The following is a 25,890-nucleotide window of genomic DNA, read 5'->3' as shown; positions in this document are numbered from 1 at the left end:
TGGTGTTTTGTTGGGTTTTTTTTAACAGTTGTTTCCCTGCATTTAGTGAAGTTATTAGAAAAAATTCCTTGTCAGTTTCTATGCAGGGACCTTTTCTGAAAACTCTGCATAATGTGGGTTTTTTCTTATGAATAAGAATGAGAAGCTCGGTTAATGTGTGCATATAAGATAGTTGATAGTCTGATGTTTATGTTTAGACCTTTCTGCAATATACAGGGGTTTTTATTTGTAAAGCATGCCTTAATTTAAATGGTTGCTCTATGTCTTTTAAACAGTTGCACCAGTGTCATTATTTTCCTGTTACTTCCTCTTGTCTGTTCAAGAGATGACAGGGAATTGTTGCGCAAGTTTCTCATTCTGACATCTGGCTGTTTGTGTTCCTCCATATACATTTAGCATTTGTAGAAACTAACTTATCTCTGTATGGTTTTTATTTAAAATGTTTGGCTGTAGAGGAAAAGGAAATTGGTAACACTGAAAGATAGTGCAAGTGGATTTACCCAGTTGTTTTGCAGCAGAATCTTAAACTGCAGAGGTGAATGGAAAACAGCTTTGGTGAGAACCACTGCTGACTCTTGAACGACTAAATTGCATGTCAGATTGATAAAATGGAGAAAACAAATCTATCTTAAGAGTAGAGTAAAAAAATGTGCATTTCCTTTGAGAAACAGTCTTGAAAATAGATTAAACAAACATGAAAATCCTCTGCTGTTGAAAGTAGTTTTAAATCATCTTGCTGTTTGATGGCTCTTGCATAATAATTTCCTTACCCTCTAAGCTCTTGTAGCTGATCTCTGTGCTGCTGCTTGGAGCACTGTGTTACAGGTGAAAACATGAAGAGGGTGACTTTTAAACTAGCTTGCTTAAAACTAATTTTAATAACCTTTATTTAATCAATTCAGTCTGAGGGAACCTTGTTTTCAGAGACAGGAAATTGCTTGAGGATTACTGGCTGTCGCAGGACCTTCAAACTTACTTGCGAGATTTCTGGAAAAAAATAATAATAGAATCAGTCTTCCTTTAAAGGCAGTTGAAACTGAAGTTGCTGTGCTTTTCCTATGAGACTGAGTAGAGGTCACTGGGAATTCTGTGTTAGGATGTTTTTTCTTGACAAATAGTTTTATGGCTTACGTGTACTCATGCAGGGTGCTTGGAGACACATCAAACCCCCAAGAGAAGCAGAGTGACCTGTTTCCCAAGTGGATATACTGTTCACTTAGCTGCTAGTGGCTTGACATACTTATTTCCTACCCTCTGATAGTAGGGTTATATATGCCTGCTCTAAAATGCACTTTTTAGAGGGATTGGAAAGAATCTTCCACTTTTCAGCTCTGTGTGTGTAAGAGGAACATGGAGAAGAGGTGTCTGGGGAAGCACGTGTGCTATCCTTCGTGGTCATGTGCCCAGCCTGTTGACATTTGAATAGACAGATGCCCATACAAGCATGGACAAGTTAAAAAAAAAAAAAAAGGCAGAAATCCAGAGAAGACACTTTATTCCCCTTCTTGCTTGTGTTTCATGGTTGCTTGCCTGGCAGCTGGCCCATTCAAGGGTGGAGAACTATGACTAGAGCCAGGAGAAAGGCAGCACCTGGGAGTGGTGTGCTTGGCTGAGGGACAACAGGCAGGGAGGCAACTGCCCAGGTCGCTAACAGGATGCTTTACCTCTAAGTTCTGGGCCCAGTGGTAAAGAGACATTACCTGTGGCTTTTTCCAGGGTTTATCTTTGCACATGTGAGTATCGGGGGTAATCTGATCTTTGGAAGGGTTTTCCCTAGAGTTTTGAGGCAGATTGGACAAAGCCTAGCTGTGCTTCTGCAGTCCTGGGTGGTCTAGCAAAAAAGCTGAAGTGTGAGGTAGAAGGTTAATAACCTGTATGCTCTGACCTCTGGGTATATTTCCTTCTGACCTAGCATTGGCATGTGTGTGATTCTTGCCTGGTGCAGCACCACTTTGTAGTCTTTCTCACTGTTGCACAAAACTGTAAGATTTACTGCCAGAGCAATGTGCTGACTTTTGCTGTTCTGCTTTGTGTAACCTTTTCTCCTCTTTCAGCTTTGTTTTCATTTGACTTCCTCTAACTAAGCAAGCCTGTGTTACGTTTGGCTATGGTGGAGCACTCTCACCCAGCTTTTTGGCTTTTAATCTGCATGGAAACCAGAATACTGGAGCCACGATTGAGGGGAAGGGTTTAGATCTAGAGCATCTTTATGCATAGTACATTATTTCTTCCACACTTTAATGTGGATTGAAAATGGAGCTGGTTTTAGGAGCAAGAAGCCTGTGTAACTTCTTGGGTCCGGCATGTTTGACTGCTCGTTTGAGTCAGAGGGGGGTTTCGCACACTTAGGGCTTTGGCAGCAAAACTCAGGTTTGTTACTTTTCCCCAGCTGCTCCTTCCACTGGCCCCAGAGCTGTCCTGGTGCAAGGATTCAGTTTCCCCAAGAAGCTCCTGAAAGATGCATTAGCATTGTGGAGGGGATGGTTAGCTATGGAGTGGGTGTGGGAGCAGCAGGATGGCGCTGTCTAGGAGCAAGGAATCATCCTTCAGCCAAGGTAGCAGCACAGCCTGTAAGTGCTTGGGTGGTGGAGGGGCAGGCCTCAACCCCAGCTGGCTCTGCAAAGTGGAGATGCTGATGTACAAGAGGCAGACTAGAGCGGCCAAAAGCTGCTGGACGAGCAGATACTATCAGGCATTGCTCCTTGCTTACCTCAGGATACTTTGCTTTACATTGTTTGAGTTCGTTTAGTGACAGCTAGACAGAGGCCCCTCCTTGGGGAGCAGAGGAGTGGGAATCCCTCTGACACTTGCAGGGTGGGTGCAGAAGATTGACTGTGCTCCCCCTCCTACTGCAGGTCAAAGCATCCTGGGTCCCACCTCTGGGCTACCCTAGTTCCAGCTAACAGTGATTAATTTTTAAAATATTTTTTCCACTAATAGCCATGCTTTGTAAAGTCTAAATGTCACTGAGTCAGGGTAGACAGAAGCTGAAGCTTCAAATTGACCTTCTATTGAGATACAACTTACAGGTTTTATGACAGATTTTATCCTGTGAACTCTTACTTCTCTATGCTTCTTTCTGGCATCCTTCTCTCCCGTCCCAATTTAATGATGGAAATGTTTAGCACACAATATAAATCTTTAACACACAATCTTTGAATGATGGTTGTAGGTCTTGGGAAGATGGTTTGCCAATCTGTTAGAAAGGGACCCATCCTGGGGATTCTGCTTGGAGCATTTGGCCTCCTCATGGTGTGTATGTATGTCCCCTTGTGACATATAATGAGCCACCATCCTTCTTAGAGTGTCTCTGGCTTGATACTTCTAGCTTGTGCTGCTCAAATCAGAATATAATTGTAACTGATCCCTTGTTAGAAAATCAAATTAGGCATAGCCTGTTGAGGGAAGCCAGTTAGAGGAAAAAAGACTGTGAGGGTCTTCTGCATAGTGATATGTGCTCTCTCTGAGCTGGTAATTGCAAGAGTGATTTAATAGAAAGCAAACTGTTCAGGCTCCTTTTCCCCACTCCTTCTTCTCTTGGCCCTGGAGTATTGACTTTTGAGAGTAATTTATGTCGCCTTGCCTGGAGTCAGAAATCCTCAGGTTGAGTGTTGGTGTGCCTGCTGCTGCTAAGACTGCCCAGCTGGGGATCCTGCCTGGGACACCTTCTACAGCCTCCCTAGACCGCAGCCCTGTGGGAGCAGGTCTGTGTGCAGGCAGTGTGCTAGTCATGCTGCAGCTTCAACTGCAAGGGGGTTGAATGGGAATACAAAAATTTTCCTTTCTTAGTTGTGCACTTGCAAGAGGGATGTAGCTCTGTGGAGTGAAACGTGCCCACTACCACTGTGATGGGTCTCTGCCACCGTGAGTGTTTGTGGCACTCTGTGTGCATCTATGCTATTAGCACAGTGCATCCTAAGTAGAAAAAGCAAAAATAAAATCTAACAACTTTGCAGCTACTAAAAAACAAAAGTAAAGGGAAATAGTGAGCTAGTAGATACAAAACTGAGCCATGATGCTGAGACCCTTTGAAGGCCTACCCTTTTATTCCCTTCTAATTGAGATCTATTGGAAGTAATTCTCTGCTGTGTTAGAATCCCAAATGCAATCTTAAAGTCAGAACCAGAATTTGAAACTTTGCTTTTTAACTTTCTCAGTTTGGTCAATGATCTGTGTTGTTGGAAGATGAAGTTTTCAGAGGACTTAAGAGACAGTCTTATTTTTCAGAGGTTTTTTGTGTTATGGATTTATCTTTGAAAAGACCTTTGTGCCGACAGGCATTCAGACATCAAGGATTTGTTAGCCTGGAATGCTCTGATATTATAACATATCTCTTGCGAAGAACTTTCTATATAAGCTGGGATGCAAATAACAAGTACTGTACCACATTTGTCGTCACTTCTTGAAAGTGGGTGAGTAGATGTTTTAATATCTGGGAAATGTGATAATTTTAAACTAGAGTTGTATCTCACACGTGTGCTTTTAGGAATAAATGTAAGGGTTTCTCCATCTTCTAGTATAGTTGCTTATTTAAATGTCAGACTGGCATTTGATAGGAAGACGACTTCCAAATGGATGTCCTCTTCAAATGGCTGTGCTGCCTGGTGATATCGCAACTGCATGTGTAGCAGACTGATGCTTTTAGCCACGTTAGTTGAAATGAAAGCACAACACATGGTAAGGATGGGGAGAGAAGCATGTTCTAGTAGTGAGGGATTATGAAATAAGCCTTTACTGTACATGGGCCTTGTGGGGCATACTCTGAACCAGATGAACACAGCTGCATAAAGGAGAAAAGCACCCTAGATATACAAGTGACCTTACCAATCCAGTGCTGCTTTGTGAACCCTGTTACTGGAAGTAACATTTCAAGCTTGGATGTGGTTTCAAGAGGTTGTGCCTTTGCAGGGCTTTTCCTTATTCTCCTTCCCTGAAGCAGTTTCACTTTACTGTGAGTTTTCTTTTTCGGGACTTATTATTTTTGGAAAGCATTCTGGAACATTTTGTGCATATGGTCCTCTGTAAATGTGCTATTGTACTCATTAAAGCTGAAAGTATGAAACCTAGCTTTTCTGATGCAGTGTGGCAGGAGGAAAATGCTGAAACAATAGTTTCCAAAGGGAATACTTTTCCAAATAAAGATGTTTAAAAAACCCCCAAACAAAAACTCACCCAAAAACAAAACTGGGAAAGACTGTGAGATGTATTCTCCACAATACCCCAGTCTCTACTTTCTTCCATAGGTTGCATAAATGACAGTATGTTTAAAATAAAAATCCTTTAAAGCAGATCCAGCAGGTTTTTTTAATAATTGTTTTCTCTTCATTCACTGGTGACATGACCCTCCTTCTATAGGCAATAATACAGAAATCTGCCGTGCGTTGAAGTTGCGTGCATTAACCTGTGTAACTTTCCCTGCTGCTCCTCTGCAGCTCTGTTTTGTTTCCTCCTGGTTCTTGGAAGTTCACAGTCTGCCCATAACTAGCTTCTCCTTCCTTATTTGGAAGGACAGTTGGATTTTGATCTCTTTTTCTGTTTTACTTGGGAAGAGGAAGATAAGTTTCCAGTGAAAATCCATGAATTTAAAGGAAACTTCTTAAAATCTGAGGAGCTAATGCTATTTAGGGCTTTTTCTTGGGCTTACCAAGACAAAGAAAATTGCCCTTTTTTTAAATCATAAAATTCAAGTATCTTCTGTGATGGTGTCAGACCTGGCATGACAACCACAGTACATGGAAATGGGGAAGGATCATTAAAAGACTGAGACTTGCCTCTGATTCTGTTTCTAAAAGTATGAGTGATGAGCCCTGCTTGTCAGTTTTTAATCCACAACTGACTTGAGCATTTCCATCCTGCAGTGGACAGAGAAAGGTACTGAATACCACCCCTCTTCCCCTTGACAACCTTGCACCTCTTCCTTGCATGCCTTGAGAAGTCTGTTCCTTCATTCTTACTTGCCTCTAAGGTGACAGTTGGAGTTGAAGCTTGTTTGGTCTGCTCAGGAATACCAGTGAGCCTGCTGTCCATTTCTCTTTGGGCTGCAGCAGGGAAGAAGCTCAGATATCTATACAAAGTCTTGCCCCCAACTGCTAGCATGGAAGAGAAATAAACGGAGGAAGGAAGTGCTCCCTGCCTTTAGCCCACAGAAAAATATGCTTGGCTAACCTCAGGATGAGTTTCTGAGGAGCATCCAGTGCGATAAGGAGGCAAGCAAGGGAGAGGTGCAAAAGCATGATCTGGGTGCAAATGGTACTTTAGACTGTGATAGGAAGGATAGAGAAGAGGAAACTGCGTAATAAGCTATGCAAATTGATGGATCTCAGGTTTATTCACTTGAGGTAGGAATGTTGGTGTGTCTTTCCCAGTTGTTAGGGACTAGTTATCCAGTAGGGAAAAGTCCAGTTCCCTGGCTTAAAGCTTGAGTATGCCGTGATGAGGCTGTAGAGAGTTAGGTATGTGCCATTTATCAGAGATTAAAATGGAATTTCATATTTTAGCCTGTCCACCAAGCTTCTTTCTGAGCAAACTCTAATGTTCCTTCCTGAAAACAGGAGTTCAGCATCACCAACAATTGTTGTTTTAGTTTTGGGGTTTTTTTGTTTGTTTGGGATTTTTTGCCATTTTTTTTGTTTGGTTTTTTGTTTGTTGGTTTTGGGTTTTTTTAATATTTTTTTTTTTAAGAAGCATTGGAGAAACCTTCATGAGAGAGAGGAGGTAAAAGCTAAAGCGAGACATTTATGTGAAAGAAACAGCTGAATTTGCAGGTCATAGGCCAAACCCTTGGCACAGTTGGGGAATGAGAAAGGAAACTCAACTATTCAGGTTCCACTTCATGTTGCAATGAGGTCGTTTGCAGGAGAATGTGTGCTTATTCCAATGTCCAGAATAAGCAGCTCAGTCTTTCCTAATGATTCTTCTCTGTAGCAGGGAATATTTGCAGTTTAGTCCTCTGCTTAATGCTGTGACTGTGCTATGCAGAAATCTGCCTTTTTGTAATTCAAATATGGAGGTGTAAAATAAAGCTACTAAGCACATCATCTGGTTACTGGACAGGGTGTGGGGAGTGTTACATGTTATTTGGCTTTTCTTATTTCCTCTTTTCCTCTTTCACGTTTTCCAATTGTCCTGCATAATTGAGAGTTGGCTGTGCCGAAAAGTCAGATGATTAAGATTTTTGTGAACTGCTTGCAGGTAACTTCAAGGGCTTTGGTTTTTATCTTTCTGCCTAGTTTAACTGAACAGTGACTGAACTGTGACACTAACCAAAAATGTTAAAAATACAATTCTCTTTTTAAAAGCTTTCAATTAAACTGATTTAACTACAGAAAGTAAGTAGAATTAGGGATTTCTTTTGTCTGCTGCCAGTTGGAGTTGATTTTTCTGGATTTTTTTATTTAGCAGCCAAGAAGATGACTTTTTTGTTTTAAAGCTTGACTGCTCTTTGAAAGCAAACAAAATAAGGATACAACAAAACCAGCAACTAAGAGTGAAGGTTAAATCCTCTGAACCACATTGCTTACATTAGATTCCACTTTCAGCGGGACCATGAGGCAAGAACAATGCTTAGCTTTTTCAAAAGGTGTGCTGTGCACACCCATCACTCATGCCACTGCTAAGATGTTTGCTGTGTGCATTCAAGAGTTAGCAAACAATTCCTGAGTATAATTCTGTGAGGGGAAAAACTATGTGGATAAAATAGAGGTTTCTGCTGTGCACGAGGATAACTAATTTTCTTCTGGTAAGTTCCAAGTATGGTATTTAGAAGCAAGCCAGTGGCATTCCAAACATACTGAACACTTCCCTAAATAAACTTTGAAGAATTCAGGTTGAAGGCCTGTTTTCCAGCCACAGTGACACAGGACATAGCTGTGCCAGGAATCTTGAGCACTATAGAGCCTCAGACTGACCAGTTTCTGGTTCTCTTTCATGTCCTGAGCATATGACTTTCAAAGAGTGCTTTTTCATGGGGACCTAGGAGTCCTGCTCTGACAAAATAAGAAAAATAAGAAAATTAAGTCATAGTCCTGTGAAAATTTATGCATGCTTACGAAGGGATCTTAAATCAAGGGATTTGAGTTGGCAGCTTCTGAAGGTCTGGAACATAAATGGCAAAGGTCTCCAAACAGCTTAGCTTAGAGAAAGCTCCTGCCGTATGTGAGTGCGTCATCTTTGGAAAGGGCTGCTCGTGGTTTAAGAGCAAGCAAGAAGTCTGGCCTGCGTGGCTTCAGTGGAAGCTGATGCCTGTTTTGGAGACTTCATGTAGAAGCAAACTACTGCTTGTTGTGGAAGCAGAGCTGGCAGTGCAGCAAGAGGGGACTCACGCTGAAGCATCACTGTGAAATTTCCTTGATGTCAAGGCTTGAAGGAAAGAATGAGCTGGGGATGGCTGTAACCTGGGAGCAATGGGTACTTTTTTCCTCATTCATAGCATCCCTTGCTCTCTCACAGGCTATTGCCTGTGTGAATATAGAGGATGGTTTATTGTCTTATCCATATTTAGTAGGTGTTTTCAAGGTTCACATTAAAAACAAAGCAAAAAACCCACCACCTTTATTGACTAATGTACTCTTAACAGAGAAGAATCTCTTCTCCCCTCCTTACTCTATTTATGGGAACTGCTGGCTATACTAAATATTATCTTTGAAAACATCTCTGTTTAAACTTAATCATCGAATAACCCTTCAGCGCAGGCTGCGGCACGTGAGATAGGTCTGAAATGTTCTTGCTCTGCATATTTGTGCTACTTACTGTCAGCTTCTGCCTCATTGTTTCTTGCAGAAATCAGCCCATTCCTTAATGCTGTGTGTACACAGGGAATTGCTTTGATTCACATGAGCCCATGAACTGTTAAGCTCTGTCCCCAAGAGTATGTCTCTGACAATGTGTGTGCTCTGCAGTGCACTCCAGTTAACTTCTGGGGGTGGAGGCCTGAAGAGTTGTTATGAAAGCTGCTTCCTCCTGAGCTGCAGGTATAAGGAATGTGCTAAAACAACAGTCAATTATCAGAGAATTGAATGTCTGTCTAAATAGCTTCCAAACCACCAGCTCTTCTCTGGGAAGAAAAGGATACTTTCTTATCTAGTCAGAATCTCTTTCATCTTCTAATTTTGCCAAGGAACAGTCAAAGCTGGGAACAAGTTCTATAACTTGGCTGAAGCCTAAGGGAGGATCCTTAAAAGCGGTACCTGTGCCCTTTGTCTCATAACAATTCTGAGGAGTTTATCCATGCTGTTGTCCACTAAATGGGCCAGCTACCCTTGGGTCTCCTTCAAATCCCACACTGAACTAAATCAGCTTAGTGAGATATTACTACAGGCATAGCAGCAGCAATTTACAGCATTTCTGGTGGGGCAGCCCCAGGCTTTTGGCAGAGAGGATTGCTCATAACCTGGGATTTGAGTGATTTGGTGGCTGAAAAGAGATGTGGAAACCATGGCTGATTTTAGAAGAAAGGAGAGGAGCAGTGCTATGCTTTAGAGCAACCTATTAGTGAATTGAGAATAAGCAATAATTGATTCTCTCAGAAGATATTCTTGTTTTAGTTATCTCTAACTTGTTTGCTGTTCAGAGACCAGAACTGGACTGCTGACTTCCAGTGCAGTCTTTGGGAGAGGAAAACGCTTCTGGGACAGGGTAGGACACCTCAGGTGGCTCAGCAAATTCTGTGATAATTACATGCCCTCTTCCCTACTTCTCCTTCTGGCCACTGATATGTCACCTGGCATGCACTGTTCCAAGGGCAGGGAAGGCCACCTTTAAAAGATACCTTAGCAGGACTTTCAGAGTTTGTTATATTAATGAGGCTTTGTTATATTGGAATGGGGAGGACAGACCTGTCTTGATCTAATCAGAAGAGCATTTGTTGAAGATGGTGCATTGCTTTGTCAGAGCTGTAATTCTGTGTTGAGCAGTGACTCTTGGAAGTAAGCAGCCATCTGTTGGCCCGGAGTATAGGCCAGATGCTGGCTTCTTCCAGTTGAATATGAACTTTAAATTCCATGCAAGAGATCTGACTTGAGAGGAGGGGGCAGATGTACAGATTAACTGGCTTAGCTTTCTTCCCATGGAGTATTTCTTCATTCCATGGTCTAATTGTTGCTGAAGGAATTCCAGCAGGTAAGTGAAAGCATCGTTATTCCATTTGCATGGTGGGAGTTTGGTGAACAAAGCATTGGCTCCTTATCCGTGGAAGACGTAAGAAATCTATAGGCTGTGCTGCAGGCAGAGTGGGATAGATTCACTTCTCTCCTTCACCCTCCAAATGAAGCAAGAAACAAAAGGGGTAGACACAGTTTATTGTAGTAGTAGCTGCAGACTAGCCACATCACACTTTAAATATCATCTTGAAATGACATTTCAAGGAGGAATGTACACAGACAAAGAATTCTTCTTTGATAGAGACTAATTGACTTGAAAGATCCAAATTTTAAAGATAACCCTTTTGTGAAGTAAATATGAGCATAGTAGTGACATGGAACTAAGGAAAAAACCCTCTTTTAGCTAGGATGACTACCAGGTTTAATGGCAAGTCTGCATATTCCCTCCCATAATGCAGCTACTGTTTTGCCTGAGTAATTGGAAATGTGAGTTATGGCTGTTTAAGTATGTATTTCTCTGGTCAGTGCTGGTTTATTGCTTTCATCTCAGAAGTACTTAAGGATCTGAAAGTCATACTGCCTTCCCCAGTAGTGCCAGGAGTGCCAATGCCCGTGTCCCATCCATTCTTACAGGGTACAAAATTGTAGAATACCCTCCTCTGCACTTCTCAAATCTGTTTGGAGTTATCCAGCAGTTTTGAATTTCTTTGGGAAACTTGGCCAAATAAAAAATCTAATCCCCTTTCAGTATGAATATTCATTTATATGAAGAAGCTGTGGCTGAATGGGGTGTCCCTCAAAACTAAGTTATTCCTGTTGTCCAGTGTAAAAAACCATTAATTTCTGCAAATTTGTTTTTACCTGGGAGCTTTAGATGTGTAAGGAATAGCATGATAAAGTGTTGAAACATGTCTCCAAGTGAGGTTTTTTTGGTTGGTTTTATTTTGTTGGTTGATATAGTTTTTTGTTTGGTTGGGTTTTTTGGCTGGTTGATTTTTTTACTCCATCATTCACACAGTTGTCTTTATACCAGTGCTCCCCTTCAGTACAAACAGATTGTTAGTCTCAACTTTATTTTATTAGTTTTGGATTTATGCATGGCACTATTATTCATCCAGGTCCAAAGTTATCATTGGAGGTTATGCAGGTTAAAACCATAGGTTGGTGGAATACGTGTTCGGCTGGGTCTTAATTAAAAATAAGGCTTCAGCTTTGTGCTTTCTGTATTTCCCAGCTGTGCTTTGTGTACGAGTCTGGCTTTGCTGTGACAGTGTCTTCTAGTCTATTGGCGAATCCCTCAGTCCTCAGGTATGAGCAATGTCATATCCTGCAATTTTAATTGCTGTGCTCTATACTGTCAGAACATTATACCTGAGGTTTGCCAGTTGTTTTACATTCCTCCTCATAAGTGTGTGTTTGCCTGCTGGCTGGCTGTCAGGTTTGCTGTGCCTCTCCAGGTGGCTGAAGAAAGATTTGATTTATTTATCCTAGCTGTCTAGTACAGTCTGCTGTGTCTTGGAGACCTTCTGAAAAGTGGTGGGAGACTGACTCTCTTGAAGATATTTTGAGACAAATCCTCCAGATGCTGTGTCCTCTGGGGCTGTCTTGAAAGGAAAAGCTAAAATTAATTGTGGGGTAGGCAGTCTTCACATCTGAAACATTAGCGGGTAAGTGAAAAGTTATGGTCTCATATCTATAATGCAGCTCCTTTTAGTATTTCCTGTGTAGAAGATTGCCTTTTCTGCTCATGTTACCTTGTGAACTGTGAATACTTGGTAAGATTTCTAAGTGCTAGAACATGTAAAAGGTTGCTTTTTGTTTCTAAATTTCTGCTTTCCCTCTCCAGGGTTATAGGTGTTTGGCTCAACACTTACTGTTTCTTGCATTGTCTTTGTTTTTTGTTGACTAAGGTGCTCCTGATCAACCAGATCCGTCGGATTTTTTTTAAAAAGAAATTTTGGTGGGTAAAAGATGTGCCATGGAATGGTAGCACCAAAGAGCAACACAGGATCGTCTCTTGCCTTGACTAACCATGGGTTGTTTCGTCTGCTAATTATCTTTGGTACCTTTATCTTGGAAGCCCAGGCCACGGGTAAGTGAAACCTTTGTATATGCTTCAGGGACAGGGAGGTGTATGAGGCTGGCATTTTATTGTTATGGGAAAGCTTGTGATGGTTGATGCATTTGTACACACCTCTCAGTACTCACAGGAAAAGATTCCATTGCTACTTGTTAAGGAGAGCACGATGTCTGAACTGAACAAGTCTTGCGTATTAGTAAAGTGCTTGTCCTTTATCCTTTAGTTTTGATTCCCACGGCTTTTTTCCCCTTCTGTTTTCATCCCTTCACTGCAGCTGGGGGCACTTGGACCATCTGAAGAGCATGGGCCATATTTTGGTTGAATGAAATTCTCATGTAGACAGTGTTATCTGTGTGCCCTGTAGCAACTGCTCACGTGAAGTAATAGAAGCAGAGACTGTCTTCAGCTCTTTGCACAGCTTATGAATCTGTTCGATGTTTCCTTGTGTGTTGTCTTCTGACACCTCAACACCTGCTACCTACATCCCTCATTTGGATCCTCTTTTCAGCTTCAGTTTTCCCTCTCCCCTTTCTAAATTCTTGATGTTTCTGTGATGGTTAAGTGTTGTGAATAGTGTAAATAGCACTGGAATGGGATGATATATCATCAGAGATGAGGGATCTGTGTTTTAGAAATGAGTGAAAGAAGAAAATATACCAGATACTCGGAAGGTAGTACGTGATATGAAGTATGTGCTTGTTTACCCAGTGTACCCTGAAGTGTGTCTTCTTTTCCTCAGACCAGCCATGATCTATTCTTTGTAGAGAGATACCTGGTCATAGGTGGCATGAGATGGAAGGAATAACTTTGTGTGCTCTTGCACAGAGCTTTGAAGGAGGTTAGTCACAAAAAGACACATAGATTTGACGTCTGCAGCTGTTGCAATGTGGAACAATAGCTTGCTTTTTAAAAGGAAACCTCAGTTCTTGACATAACTTTAAAAGGTCCTATTTATCTGACATATCATGGCACCTGAAAAGGTTGCATGACCAACACTCTTCAGCATCAGTGAAGATTGAATTGGCCTCTGTGTAGTAGAGCAGAATAAATGTCAGCTGCCAGATGCACTTACAGTTGAGGTGATCCTGTACGGAAAACCCTGCTGGTGCTGAAAACTGCTGGACGAGTTGTTGATTTCCTTTTAGTATTTCTAGCTCTTTCAATTGGAAGGGAGAGGCTGCTGCAATCGAGTATCCCAGACCTGTATGTCTTACTGGTCTGATTTTGGTTTTGTAGGTAATGCGGAGTGGGGGTGGCACATCTGAGAGTGACAAATTGGCACAGACAGTTACTGAGAGTAGCAAAGGCACAAGGTCTTTTTGGATCTGGTCTGTCCTTGTTTTTTCTTCTAGCCTTGTTGGTGGTGGTGATAGTGTCACTGCCTCATTTCAGATGTAGGCCTATCAGATGTGCCTCCCAGCCTGGGTCTAGAGTGCACCTTCCCCATCTGAAGCTCCCATTACACACTGCAGCACCTTCAGCTGAGTCTGTAATCAGTGTGCAAATGCCTTGTGCTGCACACAGCTGCTGGATGGGGAAAAACTGCCACAATACTGCCACAATATTTCAATATAGTTTTTGAGGCATCCAGTCACATTACAAAAGCACTAGTTGAGCATGTCAGAAGACCCAAGAATGGTTCTTCATTGTGTTTCCCTTTCTGTGTTTTTTGCTTCAGAATCTGAGACCAGCTGTGGTGAACTGATGAAGGCAGATCATCAGCTAAATAGGATTATAGTGGCTAGGCATGAACTGCTTCCTGTAGGGGAAGTGAGAAAATGGAGGGGGGCCAGGATCATAGCAGAGAGCAAGAAATGCAAGGTCAAAAATCCTGGGGAAGGGCTTGCTGAGGAGCACTTCCACATGTGGGCTTTCTGAGACTGGGAGGTAGCAACCCAACTGCCAGTTGCTGGGAGGGACAGGGGTGCTCAGCGATGCATCCTGGGCCCGGGGAGCTGCACCTGGAGAGCACGCCAGCCATGAGTAACATTAATGAGCAAGTCAGCTGAGGAGCACAGAGCCAGATGGAGAAACAAAGAGCACTGTTGAGGCGCTTGGAAAATCATCTTTCCCTTGTCTTTGTCCCCCAACCACCTCGCCATCCTCACTTTATTACTTTACATAGCAAAGTCATTCAGAACAAGCAGAGCAAAGCGATGTTAACATGAAGCAAGATATTGTATTAAATCTCTTGGCCAGTAATGCTTATCTTGAATGTGGGGCCAATGTGACATGCTCACAATTGCTACAAAAGCTGAAGAATGTTCTCATAAAAAGACAGACAAGCATGGAGACAATAGCTGGCTCAGCTCTGAGTGAGAAAGCAGAGCTTGTGATTCCTATATATAAAACCATATGAGGATATTGTATTGCAGTAATTTTGCTTGAGTTCCAGGAAGTGTAGAGATATATTCATGATCTGGGCAGGAATGTATTCTCTTTGCCATGTGCTTAATGCAGAGGGCAGACTCATTTTCAGTCAGTCAGCAAGCATTTGCTCTGTCCTCTGGTAATGAATTGATTTAATTTATGCGTGGATATTTAAGAAAAATCCTCAACACTTTGTCTCAAGCGCTCTATCCTAATATCCTTGAGTGCCATGAGACGAATATGGTAAGTTGCTTAGTCACTAAGCACACTGCAGAATTTGGGGAAACTGCTCCCTCTTCGTGGGAAGATATCCACAAATATAAAAATAACCGCTGCACATATTTTAACACAAAACAAATGCAGCATCTGGTGATGGGCAAGCAGTGCAGCTATGCCAGAAGAGGATTTGTGGAAGCTTGTGTTGTTCAGAAATATTTTTTAGCTTTATCACTGTTGTACCTTTTTTCCCTATCTGGCAAGTTCTCCAAGATTATTTGGGGGAAATAATGGAGTGACAAGGCAAGGAGACTTGGAAAGCTCCTCAGGAATACTGAGACTTAGTTCTTCCTCTGTCTCTTGTTTTCTTTGAGGGTTCATCTGGAATGTAGCTAACAGCCAGGACACTTAGTAGATAGAGATGGGGAATTTTTAAGTGTTGGAGAGGAGCAACGACAACCTTTTTGTCTGCATTTCTACAGATAATGCTTCTCCATTCTTTCTTTGTTGCTCTGATTTTTTTTTTTCTTAAATTCCCCCCCCATCTTCCTACTGTTTCTGTCTCTTAAAGTTATCCCCAAGCTCTCAAAGGCCTTGTGTTTATATCTCATTCACAATGAGATGAATGTCTGGCCAGGCTATTTTTGGAAGAGTGACCATGGATCAGATTAAGTTGTTCATTAAATTTTAACATATAGTCTCTAAAATACTCTGAAAGCTTCCTATGATTTATGTTCCAAATGGTGTAATCTTTCTTGGATGCATAACTAGCGCTGTCAGAAACCTATCAAAACATAAGTTGGGCCTTTCATTATTGATAATAGCATCACCTGGTCCTGGGAAATGCAAGTAAATGTGTTGGTAAAAGTACTAAACATCCTGAATTAAGCAAATATCAATACCCATAAAGGAGAGAGTTTAAACATTAACCTTTAAAAATTAACAGTAATGCGGGCTCAGGGAATCTAAGTCCATTTAGATTTAGACACAGCCTGATTTTTGTTGACTGCACTTGTGAAATGCTATAAAGTTAGCTCTTTAATTTTTAGGATTGCCATGGAATTCATAAATTGAGCTTGAATAAAGTGAAACAACTTCATTCCTGTGTGTTGTCTCTGACGCAAATGCAGGCAATCTGCTGCTTGCTGTTGTAAGGTCTTTTCAGTGCCAAGGTTATTCTGCACAGAAGCTCTTGGATACCGCTGGTATTTGTTTGCATTGCTTAGAACAGCTTGTTAGAGCGCACTCCAGTCTTTGAGCAGATTCAGACTTGTTCCTATTCTCTGGGAATCTGTGCAAAGCAGAGGTTTTCTTTGTCTCTGATTATGCAGCTGAAAGGAAGGCATTAATGCAGCTAGGGGTGAATTCAATGGTCATGAAAACAAGGACACTATAGCATTGGATGGCCAGACAGAAATGTGGGGAGGTGTCATGCATGAATAGATGATCCTGATTCCAACCTGTATGCTTCACGTAAGTGTGGGTTTTGAGAAATTACAGGGTCATCCCAAAGCAATGTGCTGTTCTCCATGGAGGGAAGGAGGAGCATTTTCAGGTGCAATTCCTCTTTCCAGTCCCTTTGGAGAGCTTAATAAGAGCAGAGTGGTATGGAAGAGCATGGTGAGGAGCTGTGGAATAATGGCCAGGCCACGAAGGTGGCTAGGAAGCAGATATAGACAGGTCTAGAATTAGACTATCCAAATAATAATATTCACACTGCTGCCACACTGATCCATGCAGTGTTATTTAAGTAACTGCCTTGAAGAGAGTAATAGGGATCTCAAGAAGCCATGTAACTTGTTTAATTTTAACCAGTTCTAGTAGTTGAAGGGTGAATTAAAGCTTTGTGATGTTTAACTAACTGCTGGTTTAAACCATGATAGCTAAATACTAATCCTGAATTTTCCTTTTGTCTCTCCTAGATTGGCTCAGAAAATCCAAAGGACCTGCATGTGAGTCAACTTTTATTCACTGCTGTACTGTGAGAAATGAGTATGCTATTTTACTGGTTAATATAAGCATCTGTGAGCTAGGATTCCCATTATAATTCTTGTTGTGTTGGATAGGCTGAGATTCATCCCTATGTCCCATTGCCGTTTTTGACCCTTGTATTTGGGAAAGATGGCTGCTCTCAGTTTGAGAGGGAGATCAACTTCATATGTTTCACGGTGCTTGAAGGGATCCCCGTGCCTTCTATAGTGTTTAACTTCAAATGACTCAAGAAAACAAGAAATCAGAATAAATGTTTCATTGAAGTGGAGAGGGAGATGCTGCTTGTGAGAGTTTTAAGGACCAATAGAGTGTTGAGAGGATAGGCAGGACAGGCTGAGGCAAAAAAATCTTTTTTTCCTTTAATCAAGAAAACTGAACATCTCATCACAGACCATGAATCTTGATCTTTTCCATTGTATACTCCTGCTTGTTGTTTCATATGCTCAGAAAAAGTCAGATCTTTCCAGTGTGCATGTTATGGATGAATGCCACTTTGGAAGGAGTTGGAAAGCTTATTTGGCTTCCTTATCTGTTCTAAATATATAAAATTTTCTGTAGATCTTTGTTAAACTCTGAAATTTGATCTGTTCAGTCTGAACTTTCCCTTCTCCTCAAAAAAAAAAAAAAAGAAAAATTAATACAGGAACAAAGTCTGAAGGGAATGGATTGATAATGAGGAGTTTAAAGGTGTGAGAGAGAAATTTTGCCACCTACCAAATTTTGGTCTTTAGAAAGTGGGATTTAAGAGCTGATGGAATCCTCTGAATCATCAACTTTTATCCAATGTCTGAATTTTACTCCTGAGAAGAAGAGTGGTATCACACATACATAGTATTAAGGGGCTTTCAATTCTTGGCCATGGTTGCTAGCAGGAAAATAGCTGTTTTTTGAAAAATCTCAAGAGTTGTCTGGTCCAATTCACCTTAGCTTCTTGGTTTAAAATGAGAACGATGGAAACTGGTAGGAACTTCATTGTACAGGGAAGCAGAAGGGGTGCTGAACGACATTTGTTCTTTGAGAGAAATTACTTGTGAATTACAGTGCAGGTTCTGACTCATCATCATCCTGGTGTCCTTTGACTGCTGCCTGCAAGGTTGAAGATGCAAACTTCTCTGTCTTCTTATTCAGCTTCCTTCTATCACTGAGTCCTTCTTTATCTGCTTGAGCCAATCATTTGGGAAGAGTTTGAGTTTCTTCCTCATATCATGGGAAAAGTCCTGGCAGTGCAATAGAAGAAAGTTTGCTTGCTATCACCTTGTGCCATTTGACAATTCCTTTCCTACTTCTGTCCCTTTTGAATCTTACATTGGTAACCGTTGCTACTGAGACATTGTTTTTAGGATATGTGGAATGTTTTTTGTCTGTCTAACCCATGTCTGCCATTGCTTCTCCAGCCCTTATGTTTAGCTGTAGCACTACAAGCAGTGTGGTGTTTATGCTGCCAACTGTTACTGATTCTGCAGCGGGGATGGCAGAGCAAGAAGTAAATCTGCTCTGGAACTGTGGCAAACTTCAACCTGGGGTGAATACTGCTGGAATAGCTGGTGTGTGTTGTGTAAAGCTATGGATATGTCCTCAACAATCTGACATGGGTGATAAGGAAGAAACAAGTGGTAGGGCAAGGTGAAAAGCTGTAGGCTGTTGAGTCTTCAGCTTTTGTTGCTGAATCTGTCAAGACTCTGTGTTAAACCCATCAATCTGTGTCTCCATGAGGATTGCTAAAACACTGCTCATAACAAGCTGCTGATTGTCAGGAGTAGGATAGGATAGGATACTAAAGGCACTTGAACAGCTAGCTCAGAAATGTTTGTACCTTTGTGAGAGTAATTGGAACCCAGTGACAGGATTATGGCTTTGTCTCAAGAGGTTGTACCTGCTTATCTGTGTGTGCTGATCTGCATCTAAAAACACATTTTCCTTTTAATGAACTGAAACCTCTGGGGAGTGTTCATCTTCCTCTGCAAACAGGAATTCCCCTGAGGCTCTACCTCTGCAAAGTGTTTTACTGGAGTTGGAGGACTATTGAATTGCTTGCTTCCAAATGTTGTTGAAGGGATTTGAAGTAACTCCTTAGGTATGGGGCTGCTTAGGTGAGTTATAGGTTGTGCTAGGTGGATTGAGCTAGAGGGGGCTTGTTGCTAAACTGCTGAAGAATAAGATGAACTTTTGACCCAGCCTAGTACAGTGATCTTTTTATTATGTAAGGGGGAGAGGAACTTCTGGAGTTCCTGTGCTGAGAAGACTGTCTAGTCCCTCATTGCTTGTGTACCTTGGCATGGCTGGTGCTGGATGGAGATGCCTCCTGTGTTCCTTCTCTATAGGGCCATGCTGTGAATGCAAGAGTAAGTGTATTTATCCCCTCGGCATAGTAAGAAGCATTTCAATGGCAGCAGAAGCCAAAGAATTGAACAGTAGGGTAAAAAAAGAGCATCTTGAAATCCTGTGGGCTCTGCATTTTAGGTCTAGCAGTCATCTTAATTGAATTGGGAGAAATCTTTCTTGTTTGAGAGCAGAAATAAACATTGTTGCCGCTTTTGAGATACATATTTTATTTGTCAGTACAGGGAGAAGTATGTCTTATTTGAAAAATGTTACCTTGCTGTGTAGTGAGATAAGCACCTCTAGTGGATGTTGTTTTGAGTTCTCAGCCACAGTCACAGACAGGGAAGGAACAGGGTAAGCCTTGATGTGTGCAGTGTCATAACTGGAAAGTCAGAGGCTGTTGCTGCTTTTCTGGCTAGAAAGAATATTTTTTATGTCCTGAGGAAGACTAACAAGGTGTATAAAGAATGTTGTGTCAGACATACCCATAGGTAGTCATAAAACTGTCCATCAGAAAGAGAATAAAACTGTTTTGTGATCTTACCAATTTTGTTGTTTAGACAACTTTTTTTTCTTCTGCTTTTTCGGCAGAGGCGTCAACTGATGAGACAACAGGTGAAGTTTTTCTGTTTTAGGTAGAACTACAATATCTTGAAGGAAATGGATCTGTCTGGAGACTCGGCAGGCATAGAAAAGGACTAGACGCAAATGGAGATTTGTAAGAAGGTGATAGAAAAGATTGAAGGTGAATGAGGATCAGTAGAGAATAATATTCTGGGAAGGAGAGCAGGGGGACAGGAGAGCAGTAAAACAGGAGGGGGAATGTTTCCAGAGGTGGAGTTGTGAAAAATATCCTGGTGGTTTAAAAAGCCAATTAGTGGCTTGGTGGTTAAGTGCAAATCCTAAAAGAAGGTAGTGTTTTAGTTATGCAAGCAGATTACAACGCTTGAGAATAGTATCGCCTTGGGAGGGAGGACTCTAGTAAAATATCAATATATGTGTATTTATTTTTTGAGGGTTGGTAAGAGTATCTTAATGCAGGAGGATGCCTTTACAACATCAAGGTTTTGAGGCTTTTCTATATGCCACAGGACTGACTAGTGAGTCACTGACAGAGTTTAAGAACTACAGGGTTAAAAAGCGTGTGTTCCTTCCAGGGCCTGATGCTTCAATGCAGAAATCCGAAGGCAGAAGCAGAACAGGTGTCGTGGTTTGGACCTTGTTTTCCCCCAGAGGCCAAGAGAAGTGGTAGACCCCAAGGGGTGGAAACCCTTGGAAGTTTTGAAATTCTGCCCAATGGGCGCTCCTGCAGAAATGTAAACATATCACAACCAGACCGGAAGAGAAGAGTTGTAGTTTTTGGTTGTTGAGAAGTGGTGGCCATGTTGTGAGCCACGAGGTAGGGGCTCTGAGCCCCTCGGGCCCTCTGGGGCCTCCCAGCCTCTGGCTGGGGGCTGCAGGGACCTGGAACAGCATAAAGCTGGGCTAGGTGCCTGTAGTTATGCCGGGAGACGTTTTTCTCCATGGGTACAGACAGCAGCCGGGACTGACCAGAGGAACGGTGGCAGAAAGCCAGAGAGATAAGACCTGAACTGAAGAAGCAGCAGAAACAACATGCAGCACCGGAGAGAAGACTCCTGGAAAGGGAGGAGAAGAAGAGAGCAGCAGAGAGACAGAGTTTGGGGTAAGAGACTGTACCAGATCCCCCAAAACTCCCTTGGAGACCCTCTTGGAGAAGAGGGACATGGACTCCTATTTTAGAGGAGCCTTGGAGTATGCAGCACTAGAGAGAGAGAGAAGCTGAGAAGCTCAGAGCGTCCCGGGAGCTGGACCGGGACGGCCAGATGGAATGCAGGGGGAGTTGACCTTGGCTTCCCCCCCTCGCACTGCTGCCGTGGTGGCAGCCTGAGAGACAGGGCACAAAGGCCCTGCAAGAGATACCAGACCTTCACGAAGACCCCTCGGTTGTGAGGCGATGGGGCCAAGAGAGAGAGACTTGGATACCTCCCTTGTGGGTGCTGGCAGAAAGCCAGCCACAACTGCTGCATGCATGAGACAGAGCAGAAGAGCTTTGGTAAGACTGAATTGAAAGCTGCCTTCAATGTTCTAACTCAAGAGGAGTGAAGATCTACAAGGAAATCCCCTGAAGGCTCGGGCTCGGGGTTGAAATTTCCACAAAGTAAGAACAAAAATCCTGACTGCCACACTTAAATCTGCTGCCTCAGGAAAATGAAGGACACTAACCAGTGCCACAAAAAACTGAAATGAAGGAACTGTGGCCTGAGGAAGTGACAGAAAGACTTTTCTCTTTTCTTCTTGGACTTTTATTTGGAGGGGAGAGGAGACCTGATCCACTGTAAATACTATATGTCATGGTAGAGATAGTTGTGATCATGTGTATAATGTGATGTTATATTTATTTGTACAGTCATTGTAATATATTCCCTTTCCCCCACTTTGAGTCTGGTGTGTTTTGTCTGGAAAAACCCATCTCACATTAGGTTGAGATGTGGGAGGGGGATGGAGCTAGGGAATTGGATTTGGGGACTATCTCAAACCATGACATAAATGGTAGCAGAGGATGGTTTCGAACCATCAGGGGGAAAGAGATAAGAGCCATGATGCTTGTGGTAACTGAAAGAGTTTTCCAGACAAAACACAGACTGTACCATTGTAGAGTAAGAGTAAGACTATAGTAATGTAAGTTAAGTACCAAGAGTAGAGTTAAGTTTGTGATAATGTTTTATTGATGTGTAGTAGAGAGATTTTGATTATATTTTAGTTTATTGAAGATTGAATGTTGATTAGAGTTTTTTTTAAGTTGTTGTGATATGTTGACAATTTCGCAGGAGCGAGGGGTGGAGTGTTGTCGTGGTTTGGACCTTGTTTTCCCCCAGAGGCCAAGAGAAGTGGTAGACCCCAAGGGGTGGAAACCCTTGGAAGTTTTGAAATTCTGCCCAATGGGCGCTCCTGCAGAAATGTAAACATATCACAACCAGACCGGAAGAGAAGAGTTGTAGTTTTTGGTTGTTGAGAAGTGGTGGCCATGTTGTGAGCCACGAGGTAGGGGCTCTGAGCCCCTCGGGCCCTCTGGGGCCTCCCAGCCTCTGGCTGGGGGCTGCAGGGACCTGGAACAGCATAAAGCTGGGCTAGGTGCCTGTAGTTATGCCGGGAGACGTTTTTCTCCATGGGTACAGACAGCAGCCGGGACTGACCAGAGGAACGGTGGCAGAAAGCCAGAGAGATAAGACCTGAACTGAAGAAGCAGCAGAAACAACATGCAGCACCGGAGAGAAGACTCCTGGAAAGGGAGGAGAAGAAGAGAGCAGCAGAGAGACAGAGTTTGGGGTAAGAGACTGTACCAGATCCCCCAAAACTCCCTTGGAGACCCTCTTGGAGAAGAGGGACATGGACTCCTATTTTAGAGGAGCCTTGGAGTATGCAGCACTAGAGAGAGAGAGAAGCTGAGAAGCTCAGAGCGTCCCGGGAGCTGGACCGGGACGGCCAGATGGAATGCAGGGGGAGTTGACCTTGGCTTCCCCCCCTCGCACTGCTGCCGTGGTGGCAGCCTGAGAGACAGGGCACAAAGGCCCTGCAAGAGATACCAGACCTTCACGAAGACCCCTCGGTTGTGAGGCGATGGGGCCAAGAGAGAGAGACTTGGATACCTCCCTTGTGGGTGCTGGCAGAAAGCCAGCCACAACTGCTGCATGCATGAGACAGAGCAGAAGAGCTTTGGTAAGACTGAATTGAAAGCTGCCTTCAATGTTCTAACTCAAGAGGAGTGAAGATCTACAAGGAAATCCCCTGAAGGCTCGGGCTCGGGGTTGAAATTTCCACAAAGTAAGAACAAAAATCCTGACTGCCACACTTAAATCTGCTGCCTCAGGAAAATGAAGGACACTAACCAGTGCCACAAAAAACTGAAATGAAGGAACTGTGGCCTGAGGAAGTGACAGAAAGACTTTTCTCTTTTCTTCTTGGACTTTTATTTGGAGGGGAGAGGAGACCTGATCCACTGTAAATACTATATGTCATGGTAGAGATAGTTGTGATCATGTGTATAATGTGATGTTATATTTATTTGTACAGTCATTGTAATATATTCCCTTTCCCCCACTTTGAGTCTGGTGTGTTTTGTCTGGAAAAACCCATCTCACATTAGGTTGAGATGTGGGAGGGGGATGGAGCTAGGGAATTGGATTTGGGGACTATCTCAAACCATGACATAAATGGTAGCAGAGGATGGTTTCGAACCATCAGGGGGAAAGAGATAAGAGCCATGATGCTTGTGGTAACTGAAAGAGTTTTCCAGACAAAACACAGACTGTACCATTGTAGAGTAAGAGTAAGACTATAGTAATGTAAGTTAAGTACCAAGAGTAGAGTTAAGTTTGTGATAATGTTTTATTGATGTGTAGTAGAGAGATTTTGATTATATTTTAGTTTATTGAAGATTGAATGTTGATTAGAGTTTTTTTTAAGTTGTTGTGATATGTTGACAATTTCGCAGGAGCGAGGGGTGGAGTGTTGTCGTGGTTTGGACCTTGTTTTCCCCCAGAGGCCAAGAGAAGTGGTAGACCCCAAGGGGTGGAAACCCTTGGAAGTTTTGAAATTCTGCCCAATGGGCGCTCCTGCAGAAATGTAAACATATCACAACCAGACCGGAAGAGAAGAGTTGTAGTTTTTGGTTGTTGAGAAGTGGTGGCCATGTTGTGAGCCACGAGGTAGGGGCTCTGAGCCCCTCGGGCCCTCTGGGGCCTCCCAGCCTCTGGCTGGGGGCTGCAGGGACCTGGAACAGCATAAAGCTGGGCTAGGTGCCTGTAGTTATGCCGGGAGACGTTTTTCTCCATGGGTACAGACAGCAGCCGGGACTGACCAGAGGAACGGTGGCAGAAAGCCAGAGAGATAAGACCTGAACTGAAGAAGCAGCAGAAACAACATGCAGCACCGGAGAGAAGACTCCTGGAAAGGGAGGAGAAGAAGAGAGCAGCAGAGAGACAGAGTTTGGGGTAAGAGACTGTACCAGATCCCCCAAAACTCCCTTGGAGACCCTCTTGGAGAAGAGGGACATGGACTCCTATTTTAGAGGAGCCTTGGAGTATGCAGCACTAGAGAGAGAGAGAAGCTGAGAAGCTCAGAGCGTCCCGGGAGCTGGACCGGGACGGCCAGATGGAATGCAGGGGGAGTTGACCTTGGCTTCCCCCCCTCGCACTGCTGCCGTGGTGGCAGCCTGAGAGACAGGGCACAAAGGCCCTGCAAGAGATACCAGACCTTCACGAAGACCCCTCGGTTGTGAGGCGATGGGGCCAAGAGAGAGAGACTTGGATACCTCCCTTGTGGGTGCTGGCAGAAAGCCAGCCACAACTGCTGCATGCATGAGACAGAGCAGAAGAGCTTTGGTAAGACTGAATTGAAAGCTGCCTTCAATGTTCTAACTCAAGAGGAGTGAAGATCTACAAGGAAATCCCCTGAAGGCTCGGGCTCGGGGTTGAAATTTCCACAAAGTAAGAACAAAAATCCTGACTGCCACACTTAAATCTGCTGCCTCAGGAAAATGAAGGACACTAACCAGTGCCACAAAAAACTGAAATGAAGGAACTGTGGCCTGAGGAAGTGACAGAAAGACTTTTCTCTTTTCTTCTTGGACTTTTATTTGGAGGGGAGAGGAGACCTGATCCACTGTAAATACTATATGTCATGGTAGAGATAGTTGTGATCATGTGTATAATGTGATGTTATATTTATTTGTACAGTCATTGTAATATATTCCCTTTCCCCCACTTTGAGTCTGGTGTGTTTTGTCTGGAAAAACCCATCTCACATTAGGTTGAGATGTGGGAGGGGGATGGAGCTAGGGAATTGGATTTGGGGACTATCTCAAACCATGACAACAGGGTAAAGATGCCAGTTACTGGAGCACTGGCTGTGCCTGCCTATGAGTGCTCTAATGTCATGGATGGTGATCTGAGGAGTGAGAAACTGTGGAAGACCATATAGCAGTTGTGTGTGAAAGAAGATATAGGGAGGAATTTCAAGTGGAAATTGCTGCCATGTGTAGAGTAGTATCTCACTTTCTCAAAGTTCAGCTTTTCTTAGTTTGTATTCAGTTTTATAGTTAAAAGCTGCTTTGCTCTTCCCCCCATCCTGCATTTGTCTGTTTCACCAACTCTAGAGAACCCTTTTTGTAAAGAAGATAAGCCTATTAAAGCTGCCTGACCCTTGTCGACACTCTTTGCTGATGGTGGGGTCTGTCTGTCACTGTATGTGTGGAATGAAATTATATTAGAGTGGGTTAGGGAATTCTGATGCTGCCTTTATTCTGGACCACCAGCATCCTGGAGATTTATCTCTGGGAAACATAGCTGATGCTGCAGAGGCCTTTAGGAATGTGCTTCTGGTGTGTCATACAAAACTCACAGCTGCTGATATAGCAGTTTCTATGGGACCACTCCACTTATATCTTCAGAAGAGCTATCTTTGAAACTTGGAGCCTCAGGGATGCCCCTGTTGTGTAACTGCCTCCAGTAGTTCAAGTTTTAGGTCTTCTGATGTGCTTCTTGAAAATGATCAGTACTGTAAGAGTTGAGCTGAGCTACACATTATGCTGCAGCACATCTTTACTTCTCTTTTGCACAGGCAAAGTATGTAAAGTAACTGTAATGCCATATATTATCCTAAAGCTAGTACTTCCCTTTTGTCACTCCTTTTGCTTTCCCTAGCAAAAGTAACAGTTGAATGCTCCTGAAGAACAATGTTCAGGTTTCATTGTAAACACTTTCTTGGGTGTAATTGACTTAGTTTATAAGATAC

At 42.9% G+C, this 25,890-nt stretch overlaps 1 protein-coding gene and 1 long non-coding RNA gene across 5 annotated transcripts in view; both read left to right on the top strand.

Moving 5' to 3' along the window:
- The window catches only part of SUSD6 (sushi domain containing 6), a 102,120-nt gene that overhangs the window by 34,896 nt on the left and 41,334 nt on the right, over positions 1 to 25,890 (top strand). For 3 of the 4 annotated variants that reach the window (XM_064658312.1, XM_064658311.1, XM_064658313.1), the window contains exons 3-4: positions 12,008 to 12,189; positions 16,686 to 16,715. In XM_064658312.1, the coding sequence (XP_064514382.1) occupies positions 12,069 to 12,189; positions 16,686 to 16,715 (151 nt within the window). In that variant the 5' untranslated portion in view covers positions 12,008 to 12,068. The remainder of the gene's footprint in view (positions 1 to 12,007; positions 12,190 to 16,685; positions 16,716 to 25,890) is intronic. The other variant, XM_064658314.1, reaches the window with a different exon arrangement.
- Positions 16,722 to 25,311, top strand: LOC135415877 (uncharacterized). The gene is made up of 2 exons (XR_010431318.1): positions 16,722 to 20,279; positions 24,975 to 25,311. It is a non-coding gene; the product is annotated as an uncharacterized LOC135415877 (long non-coding RNA).

This window comes from Pseudopipra pipra, chromosome 6 (assembly GCF_036250125.1).
Source record: "Pseudopipra pipra isolate bDixPip1 chromosome 6, bDixPip1.hap1, whole genome shotgun sequence".
Classification (NCBI taxonomy): Eukaryota; Metazoa; Chordata; class Aves; order Passeriformes; family Pipridae; genus Pseudopipra; species Pseudopipra pipra.
The sequence above is the reverse complement of the archived record's forward strand: the minus strand, read 5'-3'. Positions and strand labels throughout refer to the sequence as shown.